This window comes from Passer domesticus, chromosome 3 (genome assembly GCF_036417665.1).
Source record: "Passer domesticus isolate bPasDom1 chromosome 3, bPasDom1.hap1, whole genome shotgun sequence".
Taxonomy (NCBI): domain Eukaryota; kingdom Metazoa; phylum Chordata; class Aves; order Passeriformes; family Passeridae; genus Passer; species Passer domesticus.
In genome coordinates, this window is record NC_087476.1 from 60,588,087 (window position 1) to 60,609,874 (window position 21,788).

Sequence of the window (21,788 nt, forward strand, 5' to 3'; positions counted from 1 at the left end):
GATCAGCCTGATCTTTTCACACTCCTCCCTGACATAACTATGTGGCCAACAGATTTAGCCAGGACTTCTCCAGGACTCTCTCTGTATTCTCCCTTTATTAAATGCTATCATGTGTGGCACGAAGTTGATAGTTGCCAGGGCCAGTTGTATGCCCCTTCTTTGGCAGCACCAACAAAATTGATTGGTTTAGGAATCAATTGCTGTGAATACTAAAATCCTAAGCAGTTTAATATGTATACAGTCTGCTAGTAGAATAATACCATCTCCCAGCACTGGCGTAAAATATTATTGGTAAAAATACCATTTTACTGGTACAACTGTGTCTCTACCAGAGGCTTCTGTTGACACAGCTATGCCTGTCAGGGCTGGCAACTCTTTAGAGCTATGCTGGTAACATCAGTCCTGTGAATGTGATCTTGGTCATTCAGAACACACGTTCACCTCTTTTTGGCTCACAGTGACAACTCCATCAAACAACTGCATTCAGTACAGTTACTTTTAAGACAGTAAATGCAAATGAAGATGCAAATGCATGTTGTAATTCAAATCAGTGAACAACATCATATTCTGCTGTTCTTTCCTTACAGCTAGTTTATGCAGATTCACAAAATTTAAGGTCAGAAGATACCTTTAGGTAACATAACCTGAGGTATAACACAGGTCAAGCAATTTTATGTAATTAAGCCTCATGATTCATAAATGAGCAAGCATCTTCTAGAAACCATTTTTGACTCAAAGACACCAAGTGAAGAAGTCACCATTTTCCTTTCTAGCTTATAGCTTTTGCCTCACATTTTTGAATCCAGAGCCCCAAGAAGATGTTTTGACCTCTGTGATGCCATCATCTATGCAGGTGCCTCTCCTTGGAATTTCTCCTCTCTATGATCCATTCTTTGACTCCTTTTATTTGCATTCTTCTAGGTAACAGTCTAATCCCTTTTCCAGCAGTAGACCTACCATCAGTCTCCCAGAGCAGCATGAACCACCAGGTTGACACACTGAGACATATCCTCCTCCTCCTTCTGGTATCCTCTGCAAGGAGAGGGAGAACACCCTTGTGACACTGTGTGTTCAGTGGCTGCTGTCAGCTCTGAGAGTGGAGCTGAAATCAGCTGGGTGGTGTGTATTTTTATTTTATATTTTCTATCTGCCACGCTAAGTTTTACATTGCACTGATCTCCAAGCTCTGTGGAGGTAAAAAACATGCCTGGGTACTAACAAGTCTGCTTTTGTAAGGTCTGGGGATATTTCACATATATAAATCTTAGCAAATTTATTCCAAAATGCAGAAAGTAAGGGGTTTGACTGATATATATTTGTAGGTACAAAGGTATACTTCATATTAAATTCATGTTATTAAAGCCCTTACAAGAGAATCAGCCAAGCAGAAGATGACAAGCTTAAAAAGAGATACCATTGTGATTACAGAAAGACAAGAAAAACAAACAAAATTCTTACTTTCATTCTTTCTAGCCCATAAAGTGTTTATGAGTAGCTGGATTTAAGTATTCCTGCCAGCACAAAAGTAATCAATAAAGGAACACCTTGTACAGAAATAATGCATTTTCTGCCATTATAGTTAAACAGAACAGATTCTAACAAATTCCTAAGGATCCACTTTCATTATTGAAGAAGATTCTGAATTTTTAGCTCTGCAAATAACCAGTTGGATAGCCTGTAACTCAATTTTTATTAACATCCAGTTGTACGTCACATACCTCAAAGTCCAAGTGTCCCTATGTATAGTGTTTCTGAGTACTTGACATCAGACAGCTGGAGATTTTCTCAATATGATGTATAACAAGTGACTTTATTGGAGTAATTTAGGACAGAGCCTGTAGAACATGTAAAAGAGTTCTTGGCTGGGAGCTGTTTCTCTGAATCTATCTGAGAAATGACTTGCAATCTTACTCATCTTCACAGGTGCTTGATGCCATTGATTTACAATTTTATATTGCAATTCTAACAGGTTAGCTGAAATAGAGCATACACGTATGAAGGACATTATTGAGTCCAATATCTCCAGCTCAGGAGAATGAGATAGTTCCCTTTCCCATTTAATCATAAATGTTTCTTTAGTGGGCAATAAAGAAAAAGCAATGGCTTTATACAATCACCCCACAATGTTCTGAGATTCATTGCTAAGGAATAAGATTTGCTCAGATAAAAAGGATTCTCTAATACAAGTAGATTTAACATCAGAGTGAATAAAGGAACTCCTGAACTGGAAGTAAAGAAGCAAAAAGGAAAGTCTAGCATGTTCCACCTTTGTTGTATTTCTAAGGGAAATGTGAATTTGTTTTTACTGATGGGTTGAGATAAATATTCCAAATAAATTAAATCAGTTGTTTCTGCAATCTTTAGAGAAAATAGGAGCAAAATACACAATGTAGCTAGAAAAAGAGGCAGATTACTTTTAAAGCTGGTATAGACTCCATCCCAGGAACAGAGAACTTGGATTCAGGTCTGGTCATAAAACGTGCAGTTTCCACACCTTCTGACTCATGATCCCTCTATTTTCAAAACCTACCTAGAAAGTCAGTTCCCCTTAGCTGAGTAATGAGCTGCATTTATACAACTGTAACAGAACCCACCATACTCAAGAGGCTTGCATAGTGATTTTTATGATTCCCTTTCCTGCCCAAGTAAAGTTAGCAACAAGTCTTTTGAACAGGATGGAGCACTGAATGGGGTAAAGTTCACAATAGTGAACTTTGAAACAGACATAAAATAGAGATCACCTAATTCATTCATACTGAGCCAACCTAATTAAGCAGCAGTGCTCTTCAAATACATTATTCCATTGAGCTGTGCAAATAAGATCCCTATATAAAAATTGTAGGTATTAAAATTAAATCAGCAAAGTGTTTAGTACTGGCCTCACTTTGCTCTTGCTGAGCTTTGATTCTTCTGTCACAAGGCACTTTGAAAATTCCTTCTCAGTAGTACCAGCCCTTCAATGAAGAGCAAAAAAGACAAGTGACTGTGATGATTTTACATTATGTGGCCCTTCCCAGAATGACTGCAGTCCCTGATTTCTAGCTGGTGAGAATCACCATGGATAGTGATTCCCATATTATGGTCCTTTCTTCTTGGACATATGCATAATATGTTTACAACCAGCACAGAACAGTGTGGCAATTTAAATTTAAATGTGATCAAATGAAAACCACATTTGTCCAATCCTCTGGATGAGAAGAAAGCAGTTGTAACATGGCAAAAAGATACACACACATTTAATTTTGTTACAGAGTCTGCTGAATAGATTAGAAAAATCACATTAGTATTTGTATATTACCTTTTTAAGAAAGAGAGAGAAGCCAGAATTTTTCTCTTCACTTAAAATTTTCCTAAAATCCACCAAGTGAGATAAAATATTAGGGATGGTCTGTTTGGAATGAAAAACAAACAGAAAAAATAATCAGCATAAAAAGCAAGCCTATTGTCAGTCCCAGAATCTTTCCTGCCTCTGACTATAGCATCTGGATTTGTTAATGCAGATTACTCACATTATTAAGTCTTTGTTAAATAACTAGATGATATTTTGGATTAATAAAATGGTCTTTCTAATTTTAATAGCATTACTTTTTATATTTAAGCAAGAAGAAACAGATGTTTTAAACAATCCAGTCCTCATCACATGGTAGATTCTCTAAGTCACTAAGTTTCATGGTTTAACAGGAGCAAGGACTATATTAATTAGTAAGCATTTCTAGGATCACACCCTAGACTAGTAGCATTTTGAGAACTTTTAGAACTGCATATCTTGAAGTAGTTTACATCCACAACATTAAAAAAACCCTCCTCTTAGGTTAGTTGAGCTCTTAGCTTATTTGAAGCAGACAGCCAGCTGTGGGGGATGCTCTTCTAAAGAAATGCTTCACCCTCATAATGAGGATTTGATTGTGGCTTTGGCAGTCAGACATGTGGCAGAGAGGATGTGAAAGTGAGGTACCCGAGCGGCAGTTGGTGCTGACGTCCTGTTTGCTGAGGACAGGAGCAAGCTCAGCGTGTCCATGGGGCCTGCACCCCTCAGAAGAGCAGCTTTTCTCCTCTGTGGCTCCCTGGGAGCAAAGCCATGGCTGCCCCATCTCCAGCTGATGTGTGGAGCAACTTCATCCCAGCTCAGAGTGAATCTAGATATCACAGGCATTTCAGCTGCATCCTAAGCAAGGAGCATTCCCTTGGAAGAATTGCAAGCTCACTTTCACAACTTACAGGCTCTATTGAATCACTGTATAAGCAAGGATAATGGACCAGCAGCTGTAATGCAAACCTGGGACTCTGGAGATGGGCATATAGTTCAGCATATGCTTCATATGTGCACATCCCATTGACGCAGAAGTAGAAATAATATAGTAAGAAAATAATAAAAAAATAAAGATGGCAAACCCTACACCCTGAAGTTTTCTACTCCAGGCCTGACATGTAAAGAATGGATAAATGGTCTTTACTGACATGTAACTGTCTCTATACCACCATGACTAACATTTAGGGCCTAAATGGATGGAGTCCCTCAGTACACCAAAAGTATGTTGTATTTGTTGAAGAGGTTACTACCACCTGCCAGCTGTTTATTGTCCCTCAGCTGGAGTCCACTGTCTCCTCAGATCTATTGGCTCACTTTATCCTAATCTTATTTAGGCAAGTGGATCTCAGTCAATGCAGATAGTTTAAACAGTAAGTCGGGTAACTTGGGTTATTTAATCTAGACAGGGTTGGGGAATATACATAGGAGCAACTGTACTAGCAGATGTGAGGATCATTAATATCTGACAGGGTGATGCCGACAAAAAATGGGGACTGTAACTTATTTTTTCCCTGGCTTAGCTGGGTTTTGGAAAAGACCACCTGTTTATAATCTTATGACATAATTTTCTTCCAGCACTAATGTTGGCTAAACAGACCCTATTATCTCCCTCTGCCACCAAACCTCCTCTTTGGTCAAACAGAAAGAAGTGGGTAACGGCCTCGTGCGCTCTGCCCCTTCTCTTCCCCCTTCCTGTTATGCCAGCACTACTGTTTGGGCCGTTGGGTGAGTCAGTGCAAGGATCTGGATAGAAATAAGTTTTCTTTCTCCTCTCTTGGGTTGCTGGCACATCATGCATCTGTGCAGACCCTTGCATCAGCACCCCCAAGGTCCATACCAGGTGACTGTGGCAGTTACCCGGAGCTCCTGGAGCTGAAAGAAGTGTTCATGCAGTCATGGCATCCCTCCCTTGTGTCTCTTTTCCTTGATTGTGAAGTGGGAGCAACTGGACTTCTCAGTGTACAGTGTGCTTTAAGGGTAAATATATCAAAGCGACAGCTCTCGAACCAGGAAGCTGCCCCCTTGAGAAAGCACAAGATGTACAAAGTTGGGATGGAGAAGGCTCAGGACAATTTCATATGGCCTCTTCCATCTCTCATCACCCTCTGAGGCTTTGCAGCTCTTCCTTTTCATCCCCAAGAGCATTCACTTTGTGTCCCTTGTGCAAAGGAGCTGAAGAAAATTGGCATTGTGGTGAACTTTGTTGGGAATTGGAGGGCAGGATTACAGTGCGAGTGATATTTATGAGTGATACAGCATGACTATACTTTAGGAGGCTAAGGCAGCTGCAAGTTGGGCTGCAGGAATTTGGGATTATCCAGCAAGCAGATGTGTACACACGTGTGAAAGGGTGGGGAATGAAGATAATGTGAGGGAAAGAGGGAATTACAGACTATTACAGCAAAGGAAAAAGGTGAGTGTCCAGCTAAAAGACTCCGAGATGCTGCATTTGAGATTGTAAATGGTAAAACACTACAAAAATGGGTCAGAAATAGAGTTCATCAGGCAAAATAATAATTTGGCACACTTATAAAAATTCAGAGTTACATATAATTCTGACATTATAGTCATAGAAAAAAAATCAGTTTGCAAAGGAAGAATACTGTACCATCTTGTATTAAAATCCATGCATTTCTGTCTGTACATAAAAATATCCTACAGAAAAATATTTTACTTGGTTAAGCCATGGAGGCCACAGTAACCTCTTTCTAGAAACAGCAATTGATAAGTACTGTGATATATAAAATAAAAGACTATACAGTGAAAAAAGTTTAGGAAAGAAAACTTAAGGCTTTTTATTTTTCTTGGAACATCCAGCTGTTTACAGCTAAGGTACCAATCTAATTTATTTTATGGGAGTGAAAGCTGTGTACTGTCAGTTTGACTGTTCCTTCAATGTATCAGTCAACCTGGCATGCTACAACTGACAAAAGGAAGAACCTCCAACCAGGAGCAGCAAGTATATCTTTTGGTTTCCCATGTATCTCTTGCACATCAGAAAAGAAAATATTTGTAAAAGGCAGGAGAATGGGAAAGAAACTTGGCAGAGAACTCTATGATTACTGTTATACTGACTCTTGTTTAACTTTTCTAATTTATAAAAAAATGTGACCATAAATTATTAATTCAAAGGAAGGCTAGATTTTTCCTAAATTTCTCCAAATTCAATGATGTTCTCAAAATGGCTTACGACCCAGAAATATTAGAGTAATTCAGTTTAAAGGCTTAGATTTTACTGGTAGGTGAACCCTGAAATCAACAATCCTTCCTATTACTGCCAAATGCAAGATTTTGTTTCATCAAAATTAGAAAACTGGTTGGGCTCCTATCTCAACAAAGTAGAGACACAAGAGCTGTTTTTTCACAGAGGCCTCAGTCCACAGCAGCACTTAGTCTGGGCTTAAGTTTAAGGAAGCAAGTGATCTTACTGACTTCAATGGATGCCTCACATTTGTAAAATTGAGGCATTTAAACAGTCTATTCAAGTGATCTAACTCTAGCAAGTTGCATTTTCATAATAAAATCATGTATGACATTCTCAAGATGGAGATAGTGATGTTCTAAAGTCCTTTTGTTTACACATTGCCAGAAAAAAATTTATTAAATTGCCCAGAATTAGTAGCTGCTAAAGACTGGATTTTAATTAAATGGTACGATATGTCACTCTACATGTTTTAGGCCATGATCTGTTCACGTAAATCACATTTTTTTCAAAGTTTACTTTGTCCAGCTAAAATAAAATTTTTACACTTACCTACAGGCTTTACACCTAACAGATTCTGGCTTATCAGCTGGACATCTATGGCACTAGTTTACTTTTTTCATTTGTGACTGAAATGTAAATATTACATAATAAAGAAAACAGCGCTGTGTTATATTTATATGTTGACCACATAAGGGATCTTTTAAAGCAAAATTCCATTACTATAATTCCAAATACCAGGCTAAAACAGCCCTGAGCTGGCTGCCTACTTTTCTACAATCTGATTTATGCCTTATTGAAATAAATTAAAAGATTTGCACTGACTTCAGAATGATTTCGATTGGATGTTTAACTAGTAATAGAAGTGATAATTTAATAAAAGCCCACATACTTCTGTCTTTTTTTCTCATTAAATCTAATGCAAATCTAAAAGAAGGAAATTGAGAATTACAGTGAATTTGACAACAGTTTCATTAAATTGCACAGTGGATTTAACCATAAAGCACAACAAGATCCCAATGAAAAGCTTTTTCTTTTGTACACAGAGATTTTTCAGACTCCTGTGTGCACCAATGTCAAATCCAACAGGCTCTTGAACGTCGGATTGGATTTTTAAAAAAAAAAAAAATTTAATATTTTTCCCAATACCTCTAACATAACATGTCAGAGATATTGTAATATTGGTTGGTTTTCCATCTCTCTCTTCAGTGTTACTCTTTGTATTGCTTGGAAGGCCAAACAGAAGGGTGGCTGCTGTACTGAGGGGAAAGGCAGTAACTTTCATGGGATTGAGCCACAGACAGGTGGCCAGTATAAATGTTGTAGCCAATGGTGTAAACTAATTACCAACAGTAAGTTTGGAAAATTATCTTGTTTATTTAGAAGAGGCATCCTAGAGCACTGGAGTTTATAATTTATCAGGAAAAATCAAGAGAAAGAAACTACACTTGGACAACATTGGCTTATGGAAAATAATTAAATTGAAGGAACAATGAAAATAGAACTAAAGTTGAAACTGCGCACTTGCGATATCAAATATCAATGCAATCACTTTGCAGCAGATAATATGCATGGCAATTAGAGCTTTTTTACATTATATTATAATAAATTCATAATTCATGCATACAATGAGAGCTTTTGGAAAGAAGCATTTGAATTTAACAAACACTACCACTCATCATCTGAGCAAAGATGGCAAAAGGAATTTCAACATTATTTGCGATCTAAAAAATTGAACCATCGTTGTTGCTTTGTGTTGTGCTTCCCTTGCACAGACTGCAGTGCCTTCTGTCTGCTTTAGGGTGTGGCATCTGCCATTGGGGAGGAAAAACTGGCATGTGTTGCCTTTTATAGCAGACTGATTTCATTGTGCTGAGGGCCTCAATTTTATAGCCTCTTAGTTCCAATCTTGTAGCTGAGTTGCTGAAACAAATGGGAGGAAAAGGAGTTAGTGGTACGAACTCTTCAGTTTAAAGCCTCATGCTTTTTTTGCCCTTTTCCCAGGGAAAACATTTCAAAGTAAATCTGTGTTAAACTTTTGCGGGTTATTTTCCCGATTGGAAAGAGTTGCGGAGTGTGTCAGGAAGTACTGCGCTCTGCAGCCCAGGCACTATCAGCACATCTGAGCAGATCATCAATACTTGTATTTTTTCTCAAATATAAATGTCTCAAAGTATAAGTGTTTAATTGATTTTATATTTTATGTTAGAATACACATGTAAAGAAATACAAGGAGACGTCTATATTTTTATTTGCATATGAAAGACTTTAAAAATCAACTTAGGTGGTTTAATGTGTATAATTAGCGTGCATTTGAATATAGAAAAGGAGAAAATCCAGGAGATAATGTCAAAAAGGCTCACTAACAAAGATGTAGTATTCTCTTGGCAAAAGCTGATGAATGATTTGGCATGAATTCATCTTACGGTTCTGTTATTCTCTCTCTTACAAAGATGATATATCCCTTTCTAGCAGTTTGCATAGAATTGCAATTTGTTGTTGTTACAGACTGTAATGACCCTTGGGTATGCACCTGATTCCCCCCGCTAGAATTACTCACCATTTTTTTTCCCCGCTCTGTGTTTATATATGTGTAGCTACATAACATTTTTGCACTTGTAAAGGATACAAAAAAACCCCAAACCCACAAACCCACCAACCAACCAAAAAAACCAAACCCCCAACTGTAAAACAGAAGTATTAGCAAGCTGTACTTCACGAGCACTGAGACTTTTCAAAACTAACTCCCTAATGCAAATCATAATATTTCTGACTTTTCAGACAGAACTAAAATTAATAGACACTGGAGTCACACTGCTCATACATTTATCAATAATCTTTACATGTAACTCAACATTAGAGCATGAAGCTTCTGCTCCTTTATTATTTTCACAGTGAATTCAAAAAAGCCTACCTACTTGTGACAGCATCTTTCTTGATATGCTGTGTTTTTCTCTACCATTATGATTGAATCTCCTATTTATCCATTTTGAAATTTGAAAACGTGCTTACCTTTAACAGACCGTATAAATATATTAATTTAAAACATCGTGGTTTAGACCTTTGCTGTATTGAAAACGTTCGCTAATATCCCAGTTTGCTGTATTCATAGCCAAGTATTTGATCTCCCAAATGCTTTCATTAGTTCAATGTAATGTGTGACTATTACCTTTTGTTATACTAGGATATCACTTGTATTAAGATAGTTATAAAAAAACCTTCAAACCGTTCTGGTTCAAAAATGTAGGTCAGCAGCAGCTTTCCGTTTGGAGCAAGAGTTACTCAGATGATATATTTTGGGGTTGTGTTACTACATTTATATGGGTGTCTTGTGCATACTGGAAATTATATTGTTTGGGGAAACAATTATGAGACTGAAAATGTCTCTCGCTCTTTGATCATCTCTTGTTGAACTGCAAATAAGTACACAGAACATATTGAAAACGGCCCTATATATAAAAGCATCATCAGTGCAAATGACCGTTAGAATCTGGAGACAGCTGGACAATGTGGACAACTGCAAAGATGCTACCGCTGCAGAATTTTAGGTTAAATTTTATAACCGTCTGCACATACAATATAAATCTTCAGGGGGCGGGTGGCTGCGGGGGAAAAAAAAAATCCAAAACAAGTCCAATTTCTCCATCACACGAGCAAACGTGTCCCTGCCCTCGGAACACGAGGCGGCTGCTGAGCACGGCACACGGGGCTGGGGGGCAGCGTGCGGCCCCCCGAAGTTTGACCGATCCATCTGCTCGGGCACGGCTGGAGCGCATGGCGGGCCCTCGCCTCCCTCCCGCCGAACCGGCCCGCGCGGGGCAGCGCCGCCGGCGGCACCCTCGGCCCCGCAGCACCGGGGACAGTCCCACTGCCCGCCCCGCCCCAGCGGCGTTCGGCGGCCCGGGGCGCCCGTCGGGGCCCGCCTCGAGCCCTCGCTCGGCGCAGCCCCCGCGGGTTCGGTGCTGCGCGCAGGCCGCGACCCCCGGCGCGCACTCGGGCGGGAGCCCCTGGGAGCGGGGGGACACGCGGGGGCCGCGCCCCCCATCCCGCCGCTCTGCCGGGAGAGCAGGGAGGGGAGCGGGAGCCCGAGCAAGTCCAGCGTGGAGTCCAGTCCGCGTTTTGCGGGTGCGCGGGAGCGATCGGGGCGGAGGGGGCGATGGCTGCCGGCGCTGGCTCGCTCGCTCGCTCATGCCATGCTGGGCCAGCGCGGCTCCGGCAGACGTGTGTTTACCCATATCCGGGTTAGGGAGGAAAGGAGGAGAAAAAAAAGTTTCATTTAAACCTGAACAAAAAAACTTTCAACGTGAAATCACACAGCGGGAACGGGCACGGACCGTAAGGCGTTCTTACCATTTCTAACCTCAACCACGGACTCGGGGAGGGAAATCGCTGTAACTCGGTGCGTGCGGAGCGGTCCGCAGGGGATACTCTGGGCTCAGTCAAGTCCCTGCCCCGGCCGCTTCTCCTTCTGCCCCTCTCCTCTCCTTTCCCCCATCCTCTGCTCGCCCCCCATTTTTCAGGGTGGGAGTCGATTTTTTTTTTTTTTTGTTTAGTTTTTCAATTTTGGGGTTTTTCAATTTTTTTTTTTGTAGTTACTATTATCAGCACTAATTTCTCCGGACTCGCAATGTTGCGATGATCATGGCCGCGCAAGTCGCAGCGGCTCCGGCGAGTGCGAACAACAGCAAGGGCAAAGCCGCGAGCCTGCCGGGCGGCCTGGGCCCAGAGCGAGGCCCGGGGGGGGCCGGGGCTCCCGGGCCGGGCCCCGCACTGGGGGTCGGCGAGGGGAGTCCGGCCGGCGGCAACAGCGTGAATAATTTAGATCACCATCTCCACCACCACCACCGCAGCGAGCCGCCGAACATGGCCAATAACGCGGCTCCCGCCGCTGCCGCCGGTAACAACAACAACAACGCCAGCGGCGGCGGCGGCGGCGGCTCCTCCTCGGAGCCGGCTCTGAAGGAAGGTGGAAGCTCCTCGGAGTTATCTTCATCTTCTTCGTCTTCTTCCTCCTCCTCCTCCTCCTCCTCCAACCCGGGCTCGGCTATGGAGACGGGGCTGCTCCCCAACCACAAGCTGAAGAGCGTCGGAGGCGATCACCCCGCCGCGCCGCCCCACCACCACCATGCCCACCACCCGCATCACCATGCCCACCACCACCATGCCCACCACCCGCACCACCACCACCATGCACTACAGCAGCAGCTAAATCAATTCCCGCCGCCGCCGCCGCAGCAGCCGCCGCCTCAGCACCATCCCGTGCAGAATAACAACAGCAGCCTCGGCGGCGGCGGCGGCGGCAGCGGCAGCAACAACAACGGCGGTGGCGGTGGCGGCGCTGCTCAGCCCAGTGCAGACATGGAGCAGCAGCAACATGGAGGAAAAGACAGTGTTTTGGGCGCTCAGGCCGAGCCCCCCCAGCAGCCGCAGCAAATGCTGAATAAAGGCGCCGACGAGGAGGAGATGCCCGGCAAGATGGGCGAGCCCATCGGCGGCCGCTACGACCACCCCGGCTTGGGACCCCTGGGCGGACAGCAGCAGCCCCAGCAGCCGCCCCCGAGCGCTGGGAGCGGCGGCGGCGGCCTCGGCGGCGGCGGCGGGAGCGGGGGAGGCGGCGGCGGCCCCTCCGCGGTGGGTGTCTCGGAGTTCAATAGCTATTATGGCAACCCTGCCCCTGCCCCTGCCAGCAGCGCTACGGCGAGCCGCGCCGGGCCTTGCTTTGATCAACATGGCGGACAACAAAGCCCCGGGATGGGGATAATGCACCCCACGGCGGCCCCCAACAGCATGGACCCCCTGCAGAACTCCCACGAAGGGTACCCCAACAGCCAGTACAACCACTACCCGGGCTACGGCCGCGGCCCCAGCGGCGGCGGCGCGGGCGGCGGCGGCGGCGCGGGAGCCGTGGCGGCGGCGGCGGCGGCCGCTGGGGCAGGCGGCGGCGGCTACGGGGGCTCCGCGGCGGGCTACGGGGTGCTGAGCTCCCCGAGGCAGCCCGGCGGCGGCATGATGATGGGCCCCGGCGGCGGAGCCGGCCTCGGCAAGGCTGGTGCCGGCGCGGCGGCGGCGGCCGGCGGCTTTGCGCGGTTCTCCGGGCAGAACCAGCACCCGTCCGGGGCCACCCCTACCTTGAACCAGCTGCTCACGTCCCCCAGCCCCATGATGCGGAGCTACGGCAGCAGCTACCCCGACTACAGCAGCCCCAGCGCCCCGCCGCAGCCCCAGCCCCAGGCAGCGGCGGCCGCCCCGGGAAGCCAGCAGGCAGCGGCGGGCATGGGCATGGGCAAGGACATGGGCGCCCAGTACGGAGCGGCGAACCCGGCCTGGGCAGCGGCTCAACAAAGGAACCACCCGGCGATGAGCCCCGGGAACACCGGGCAGGCCATCAGCAGGACCCAGGTAACTCCCCGCGCTCGCTTAATGACGGCTCGTGCCTCCGTGTCGCTCGTGTCGGGCTCTTAGTTTCTTTGTAATTCACTTTTTTCCTCCCCCCCCCCCCCCCCTTTTTTGTCTTTTATTTTTTTTCCTCTTCCCCCCCACCCCCCCCACCCCCACTCCCCCGTTCTCTTCTGGGCCAGTTTTGCCCCTCGCTGCTTCCGTAGCGAGGGTGAGCCGTGCACAATGCACGGCTCCGTTGGGGCTGGAGGCACCGGAGTGTGGCTTTCGCTGCCGAAATTAGGTTGTTCTCAGACCCAATTAATATTTTCCCCCACCACTTTGGAACAGCGTTGGAGAGACGCAGGGCCCGGAGGACAAACAGCCCGGGACGGACGGGGGCGGGGGGTTGGATTTTGTAACCGGAGTGCCGGACCCGGGGGGCTCCCGGGGGATAACGTCCATTATCTTTCACGGGGCCTTTTTTTTTTCCTCTTCTCTCTTTAACCCGTTGCTTTTTTTCAATTTTTTTTTTTTTTTTAATCTCGGAGCAGAACTGAGTTGCGCCGTTGCGCGCTCTCAGCAAATTAGTTTGTCACTGATTGGAGTTACCGCAGTGAGATCCACGTAACGCGGCCGCGCTCCTTTCCCTGTGGGAAGAGCGCGCGCGCGCGTGTGCGCCCGGTCCGCGCGGGTCGTCCCGGCCCGGTGACCTGCGGGGGACTCGCCCGCCCGCAGGAGCGGGCGCGGGCGCGTAATTGCCTTTCACTTCTCCACAAACACACGCGGAAATTAAAAAAAAAAAAAAAAGAAAGAAAAAAAAAAAGAAAGAAGGAGAAAGGAAAAAAAAAAAAAAAAAGAGGGAAAAGTCCTTGGCGTCAGCGAAGGGGCGCGGGCACCGGGGCAGGCCTCCGCCCCCGCTCTCTCCCGCACTCCTCTGCCCCAGCCCCGGTAACTCCGGCGATCGATCGATGGATGGATCCGATCGATAGGCAGGCGCGATGATCGCGGGGCGGCGGGTGCGGCGCAGCGCCTTTCCGGGGCGGCGCGGCGCGGCGCGGCAGGAATGCCGGCTGCCGGGCGCGACCCTTGGAGGAGCGTCCGGGTCTCCTCCGCCCGCCAGGTTGGGAATTTGAATTGTGGAGGTAAACTGGCTGCAACCGTCTCCCGACAGCTGCCTCCGAGTTGACATCTAATCTGCCATCTGATTGGCTCCGCGCGCGCCATTGGGCACCTCGCGCCGCTGATGTAAATAGAGGCGCTGGAGCGGCGCAGGCACAGCAGCCCCCGCCGCCAGCGCCGCCGGCACCGGGGGGCACCGGGGGGCACCGGGGCAGCGCCGCCAGCGCCGCCCGGGCACCCGCCCCCCGCCTGCCCGCGCCGCCGGCTCCTCCTGGGCACCCACCGATTCGTTTATCTGCTCGTCTATATTTGCTTGCTTATTTTTAGTTTTTTTTTTAATTCCACGCTAATTGGGGGCGGTAGGGAAAGTGCCTCGTAATAACAGTGCTTTTGGACGGGGGTTCGGGTTTTCGGGTCGCGCTCGCGCCTTCTTATAAAAAAAGAAAAGAAAAAATCCCTGACAAACCTAAACATTTTGTAATGTTGCAGGTTACGGATGTTATGCAAGGGATCGGATTTTTATTAAAAAAAAAAAGAAACCAAATACTAGTTTCGTTGCGTTTCTGTTAGCTCGATGACTAACCTGTGCATGCCTCTTAAAAAGACGGTGTTTGCATGTGAGCTGCTGTAGGTGAGAAAATGCCGTGTATTGTACAAAGAAGGGAAGAAGGAACCGCTCTGCCAGAGGTTGTGTTTGTTTCAGCTCTGCAACAAATCCAGATATTCGGGAGAAAACGTGCTTTTGGGTTTGAATTGTGGTTAGAATACTTCAAGAAGCATCGGGAGTTGTTGATCTCATTATTTTTCTACACAAATGTGGGATTAGGCTTGAATTCTCAGTAGGAAAGTGAATTGTGTTAAATGGAGTAGTGCATTAGAATTTTATAGGTTTCTTCTCCCTTCAACAAGATCTTTCTGTTAAGAACTGTTAAATCTTTTAACAGCTTTTTACAGCAAGGTCTGACAGGAACAAATGCAGGTGTATGCTTTTGGGGTCCTCCAACGGCTGGATCTCTCCATAAAGTAATGAATAGAATCTGGAAAAATCACTGCTTAATATTGCAAATGATGTATTAATCCTGGAAAAAAAAATAGTAACCTTAGATGGGCTGTGTGTGTGTGTGTTTGTCTACTTCCAACAGACCGTTCCTGTCATGTGTTTAGTTTTTATTCCATTTTCCTTTCTTTTTCTTCCAAGGAAATAAGATTTGTGTGTGTGTGTGTTTTACCTTTTTTAAAATTTGCAATGATAAAAGGATCACTGGAAGCCATAATGTAGTGAGACCTCTTATGCATAACCTTTCATAATTACTCTAAAAATATTTGCATCATCTCCTTTTAAACAAGTAGTTCAGAATTTGTGGCTTTAAAAGCTAGAAAAACCGTTGTCACACGTTGTACATGCTATTTCAGGGTGCTCTTTCTTTGTGGAAGAGATTGTTTAAAGTATTTTATTTTTATTGGAGGAGTTGAGAGTAAATTCATTTATGTCCTCAGTTTGACCCTTAGAAATACTTCCTTATATTTATGGGTTTACATCCTCTCTTACAGATTTATTTTTTCTTTTTTCTTTTTTTTCTTTTTTTTTTCACCATAAGGATTTCCACGCAGCTTAGAAAGAATAGTCTGGCAAGAGCACAATTTCTTTGATTATTTTTAAAATTATTTTTTCCTCAAAATAATTGTCATAAAGGCAAGACATCATTGTTTTGTATATTATGATTTTTCCATTTGACCAGTGAGAGATTGGAATAAAATTTTTTTTAGGTTTTAAATTAATATTTTTTGATGTATAAAATGGGTTGTGTCAAAAAGTAGTTACCATTAGCTTGCAGAACACAATTGGTTTTGTACACTGTTATTTATTTTTAATTCCCACATGTCAGTCTTGCTGTAAGTAGAGAAATTGATTGCTCTTTGAAAAAGAAAACCGGAATATTTAGTCCAGCATCTGAACAGAAGGCTTCTCTTCATTTTTTAAATAATCATCTGTGTGTGTGCTCTCGATATGTGTATACACTCATTAGAATATGCTCACTTGTCATGTGTCTTTGTAAAGCAGATGTTGATTGGCCCCTAAGCCTATAAGGAACTATTGTCCTGTGAACAGAGAAAAAGGACCGACAGTAGGTTACAACATCTGAGATGCTTGTTCAGGAAATTCTTGCCTCGGCATTGGTAATTTTTGTAATGTGAAGAACTGTGGCATCCTACTATGAACTAAGTTCTGTATTTGTCCAGCCTATTAAATTATTTAAGAAAATTTTGCTTCCATTTAATTTAATCACCTTACCCAACTGAGAGATGTGATGGAGGCTTGCAATAGAGGCTTCCTGCTTCCGAAGAAACGCACATTTTTGAAGCAGATGGATGTTGCTCACACAGATACATTGATTTCGTGGTGGGGGACTTGTATGATGATAGTACAGTCCCTTGTCATTCAGGTCTTTTGGTTATTGATTAATCCTTGACAGTGTACAGATATTAGAGTCATAAAGCTCCTTTTAATTCTTCACTTCTGATTTGCACTGCCGTAGTTTAACATATTAGCTGGCCTTTCAGTGCACTTTATACACATCTTTCTCCTTTGTGCACATGTGTATGATTTACATACACCTACACAGAACCTGGGTCTTTTCAGGAGTACCTGTATAAGATGCAGAGGAAGTGTCAGAAAAAAATATATTGAACTGCTCTGAGTTTGTGTATGTATTGTTTGTTTTGTTGCAGAGAAACTCTGAATATGCCTGATTCTGCAGCTCTTTTTATGCCAAATAGATTGCCCGTATTGACAGTTCTGGCTAAGCCAAGGCTGCAGAATCATGTCCTGTGCCTGAAGGCCATTAAACAGCTGTTAGTGTGGTGAATAGATTCTTGATGTCTCAATGGGAGAATAAAATATATTTTTCCCTGTGCAGTTTCAAATAAACAGTTTAGTATTCACATAGCTTCTATTTAGAAGTAGCAAATAGCAATATTCACAGTTAGTAGCATCTATATATATATTACGACCATATATTTGACACTTTGTGGTTTGGTGTTCAGTTATTGGTTTCTGTAGTAGCGCTTATGCCTACACATGGAACAGCAGAACCCTGTGTACGAGATACAATGAAGAAGGAGAGATGCAAACCTGCCCACTCTATTACTGCTTCCATAATGTAAGGATTCTTCTACCGAGCAGTCGATTACTGTCATTTTGGCATTCCGGTCTGAATCTCGGGGCACAAAAACTAAGGCATTTAATCCATTGCTAAATTTTCTAGTTACTTATGTAAAATAATGTTATTGAAATTACTAAGCATGGTCTGTTAGGTGATGCTTGTTCATTCTGAAATAGTGTCTTAGTTAAAACTAGATTAAATTCATGCAATGAAAACAAGTTTAATTAGCTACTGATAGATCTTTGTTACTTTTATTCCTCAAGTGTTTTGTTATTGTTATAGGTATTTTGACATTGTAATTGTTAATGTGAGAATGGCAGTAGTTTATTTATTCTTTGGTCCCTAAGATTGTACCTGTGCCTTATACCAGTTACATCTTTTAGTACTTCTTCAAAATGTGCCGTTTATCAGGAGGCTTTGAAGATTCTCTGTGGATATGTAAAGCAGTGTTGCCACATTCGCTGTGCATGCATGCTCAAGGCTGCAGAATTTCAGTAGCATGTGTTTGTGGTAGGCCAACTTGCTAGAATATATTTTAGAATTGTGATTATTAAGGTACTTGGGAAAAAAACTTTTTTCTTTCAATTTTGGGGCTATTTACATAGTGTTAAATATATGTTTTGGTACGATTGAATGAGGACTTTAATTAAACTTAAATTAAAAGTATACCTTAGTGGTTTTCAAATTTGTTTTGAAAACTAGTAAGAGAAAAGTGCTGCTTAGCGGTGTTGTTTTTGTATTGCTTGGTGCTTATAGAAGCAAATAAATGTAAGGCACAAAAATCTTGTGGAGCCAATCATACTAGATTAAAATTTATTTTAAGGATGTCTTACCTGTTAATAAATTTTAAATTATTTTTTAGTAGACCTGAAGGGTTGCTGTACATTTCATGTATGTTTTGCCATTCAGATCATAGTATTACAGTTTTACTTTTTCTGTTCCCCAGTGGTACCTGTTCTTGCTCAGTTTCACACACAAATGCTGATGTGCTGGCAGAGTGCTGCAGTGTTTGTGTTGCAGGTAGGCCAGACAATTTCCACTGTTGTACTTCCAGTTCTGAGAGTGTGGCATCCAGTGATCCACCAGGAACACATCAGCTCCAAAAAAGCTGAACACATCCATGGTAGTGTTCCACTGCAGTCAAGGAATATTCAGGGATGAATGTATCTTAAAAAAAACTTATGTGAATCTGTAAGCAGTGGGGACAGTGGCTAATTTATACAGAATTGATTTTAAGTACCTTTATATTCTCAGTAACAATATTCCAAGTACGTTTGATCTTTATACTATTTTTCTAGAGTGCCTTGGACTGGAGAAAAAAATTATTCTTCCTATTGTACAGGGTGGGGAAACTGAGGCACATTACATCCGCTTTGCTTCAGACAGGCATACCTGAGGACAGGTGTTTTGGAAATAGCCAGGGTCTTGGTGCCATAAAATGTAGCTTTTGAATAAATAGAGTTTTATTGTGTATACATTGTGTTGTGGGAGAACGTAGCTTTACTGGAACCTATTCCACGAGTAAGAAGACAAATAACTGAGTGAAACAAGGGATTTGTCTGCTCGATCAGTACAGTCACCTTAAACTAAAGGCACTGTAATTCAAAATTTCAGTATTCCTTGCACTGTTTTATCATTGCATACCCAATCTCATCTATATAAAGATGCTAGATTTCTCATAGAAATTAAACTCTGAGGAATTTGAATTGAAAAAGTGCCCAGGAGCTTAACAAGTGTCGTGGAACTTGTCTTTTGATGAGTATTTTGCATAGAGCACTAGTGTGTGCTGGGGCGGGGTGAGTACGGGGGCGCATGCACAGACTTCCTTACCGCCAAGTCCGGTTGTTTTATCTGGCAAATACATCGTCTTCAGTCTTGAAGTGAGCAGATTTGATGCAGAAATCACAGTTGTTGTGTCTTACTTAAAGATTGCTTTTCACATAGGAATTGTTCTTACTGCAAATATGAAGAACCTTTTATCAAACTTTGTATTCGCAATGTAGGATGTTTATGTTATCTGAAGGTGCCTGCAGTTGTTTTGGAAATTGAGAAACCTAAGATCATTGTCCTGAAGCTTGTATTAAAATATTTTATCTATGTTTATTAAAACCAATGTGAAATCTGTGTAAAAGTTTTTGGCAGGCTTGATTTGAAAGGGTGTTGATACAATGTGCATTTATATTCCATGTATAGTGGAAATGTTAGTTTCCTTGTAAATTTAACAAGTTTCTGAAGCAGCTGAATTTCTGAATGTGTAGTGGCCAATTTGTGGATGTAAAACAGAGTTTGATGGTTCTGCAGCATGTATAAGGAATTGCTTTCAGTACAGATCTATCAGTATGCGATCTACATTCATACTACTTTTTGCATTTGAGTCATTGTAAGTTAGTAACTACATCAGAAGGACTAAGCATGTGTAGAAGTATGTAATCTGTTTATTAGATTTTCTCCAATTTTAAGAGCTGTTAATAATCTTTTGCACCTAAACATGCACAAAGGCCAAATGATGTTCTGCCTTTAAGAATTCACTGCTGTGCTCTTTGTCCTACATTGTAGACTTCTCAGATTTGAAAAGATACTGAATTCAGGTTTGTGATGTAGTAATTGTTTATGAAGACATCCATCTGAGTGATAGGCCCTCTGACACTTCCATCTGTAAAGCTGTGCCACTGATCTCCCCTGCCACCCACATCTGCCTCTTTCTGACCATTGGGAAAGAATATTCTTTTAATTTTTTTTACCTTTTTTTATAAATTAAGGGAGTAGATATACATGGAATTTTAGTTTGTTGCTAAAAAAAGAATGAATATGAAAATGGGAAATTTATGTATAAATTCCCATTTTTAAGGGATAATGTTAGTTATGTTACTATTAGAGTCTTGCAAGCTTCTACTTCAATTATTTATACTCATGGCATTTTAGGGGGTGGTTTGGGGTTTTTGGTCTCTTGGTTTTTGTTTTGTTTGGTATCTGTTTGATATTTGTTTTAGGTATCTGCTTACTGAAAAAATAAATCTTATGTAGCAGGGCTTTCTCTTGGATGTGATTCTGCCAAGTTACTGAATCAATTTACTTGCCCTTTAAAGACCACGTGGCTAGGTTCACTGTGAAGTTCTGTTGTTGCAGCTACATAGTTAGATTCAGGGAATTAATTGCATCCTTGACTAATAGCTGTTGTGGCAAACCTTTTTGCATTTAGTTTACCATTGGGTTGGTAGCATAGCTTCACGGCCAAAATAACAGCCTTTATAAGAAGCTTCTCTTGAAGGGTTTGCGGATATGGCTATTGAGGTATTTTGCTGAGTTTTTCATAAGGTAGATAGTTCCACAACAGGTTTTGGTCACCTTTTAAAAGGGCAAAGAGGTGTGTGTTGTGTGGCAAAGAGAGGGCTGGCTTGGTTCTAGCAGTCCCTGGTACAGCTGTCTTTCACAGAAGGACCTCAAGTTGGAGCGTGGTTGTTCTTTCTTTGTTTGAGTAAAGAAAGGAAATCGGTTCAGAAAATCCCAAAAGGAGGGATCCTGTTTTAAAACGTAATTGTAGTCATGTGTGCTGTGTGGACATGGCTTAATTCACAGATTGATTGAAGTGGAATAGTGCCTTCTTTACACAAGCAGTGAATTCAGCCATGGTAAGTAAATTATGTGACTTCAGGAAAATGATATTAGTAGAGGATTGATGCAGGAATTCTTGATATCTCTCAGCTGTCTGCAGGAGCTAAAGGTAGCTGGTTTCACTGACTGATACCTCAGTTTCCCCATGTTAAAATAAGGATAATATTTGCCTTGTTTAATAATTTGAGTTTGATGTGCAGTTTTAATTACCAAGTAAGGCAGAATAAATAGGCAGCCTAAATATTTGTTACATGGGAGAGTATCCAGTCTGCACTGTGCCTTCCTCTGTTTGGATGGGATCAGAGACTTGGTGTTCCCAGCATTGATCGTGTTATTTGGTTAGCTTGTCAGACTTACTTGTTTGTAAGCAAGATACTGAAATATCAGCTCTGAAAATTTCTTTTGAAAGCACAAGGACAGGATTTGTAGTTCTTAAATTTTATTCTTTTAAAGTTAAAAATAAAGATAAGGAGGTTTGTTTTGACAGCATCAAAGGAATATGCTGGTTTGTTTGCAGCCTTTGATTTGGATGGAATGTATGGAGTTCTGTATTTTTTTTTTTTTGTGTAGCAATTTATGTTGTGAATATCTTGGATTTTCTGTTTATATGAAACGTTAGTATTGATGTTTTATTTTCAGGCATGATTTATGGAAAATAATTGCACATTTGTGAATTTAAAAAAAAAATGGTGTTTCTTATTTGATTGAAATTCCCAAGCAAAGGAAAGTAATAAGCATGTTCTTCAGAGCTGTTTTAAGTTTATGGCTGGTCATAGAGGCTATTTAAAGAAATATTTCTGGAAAAATAGAGCTGGGTACATTTGAGGCTGTTTTAACTGCGTACGAGCAGTAGCACAATAATTTTACGTGTCAGTTTTACTCATATTTGAAAGTTCTTCCTTCCTGTAGGCAGAAAGGTCGACTTCTGTGAGGGAGGTGCCTCCTGGGTGCCCTGGCCGTGGGACGTGCGGGTGTGTGGGTGCCCCTGGCTGTTCTGCCGAAG

The 21,788-nt window shown here is 42.8% G+C and overlaps 1 protein-coding gene and 1 long non-coding RNA gene across 5 annotated transcripts in view; one reads left to right on the forward strand and one right to left on the reverse strand.

The window, feature by feature from the left end:
• Window positions 1-47: 47 nt before the first annotated feature.
• Window positions 48-3,436, reverse strand: LOC135296721 (uncharacterized). The gene is made up of 3 exons (XR_010358745.1): window positions 3,299-3,436; window positions 1,719-1,974; window positions 48-1,032 (listed from the first exon to the last, which is right to left on the reverse strand). It is a non-coding gene; the product is annotated as an uncharacterized LOC135296721 (long non-coding RNA).
• A 7,687-nt stretch (window positions 3,437-11,123) lies between these two features.
• Window positions 11,124-21,788, forward strand: part of ARID1B (AT-rich interaction domain 1B) — a 323,681-nt gene continuing 313,016 nt past the window's right edge. For all 4 annotated transcript variants that reach the window (XM_064413401.1, XM_064413402.1, XM_064413404.1 and 1 more), the window contains exon 1: window positions 11,124-12,911. In XM_064413401.1, coding sequence (XP_064269471.1) covers window positions 11,148-12,911 — 1,764 coding nt within the window. In that variant the 5' untranslated portion in view covers window positions 11,124-11,147. The remainder of the gene's footprint in view (window positions 12,912-21,788) is intronic.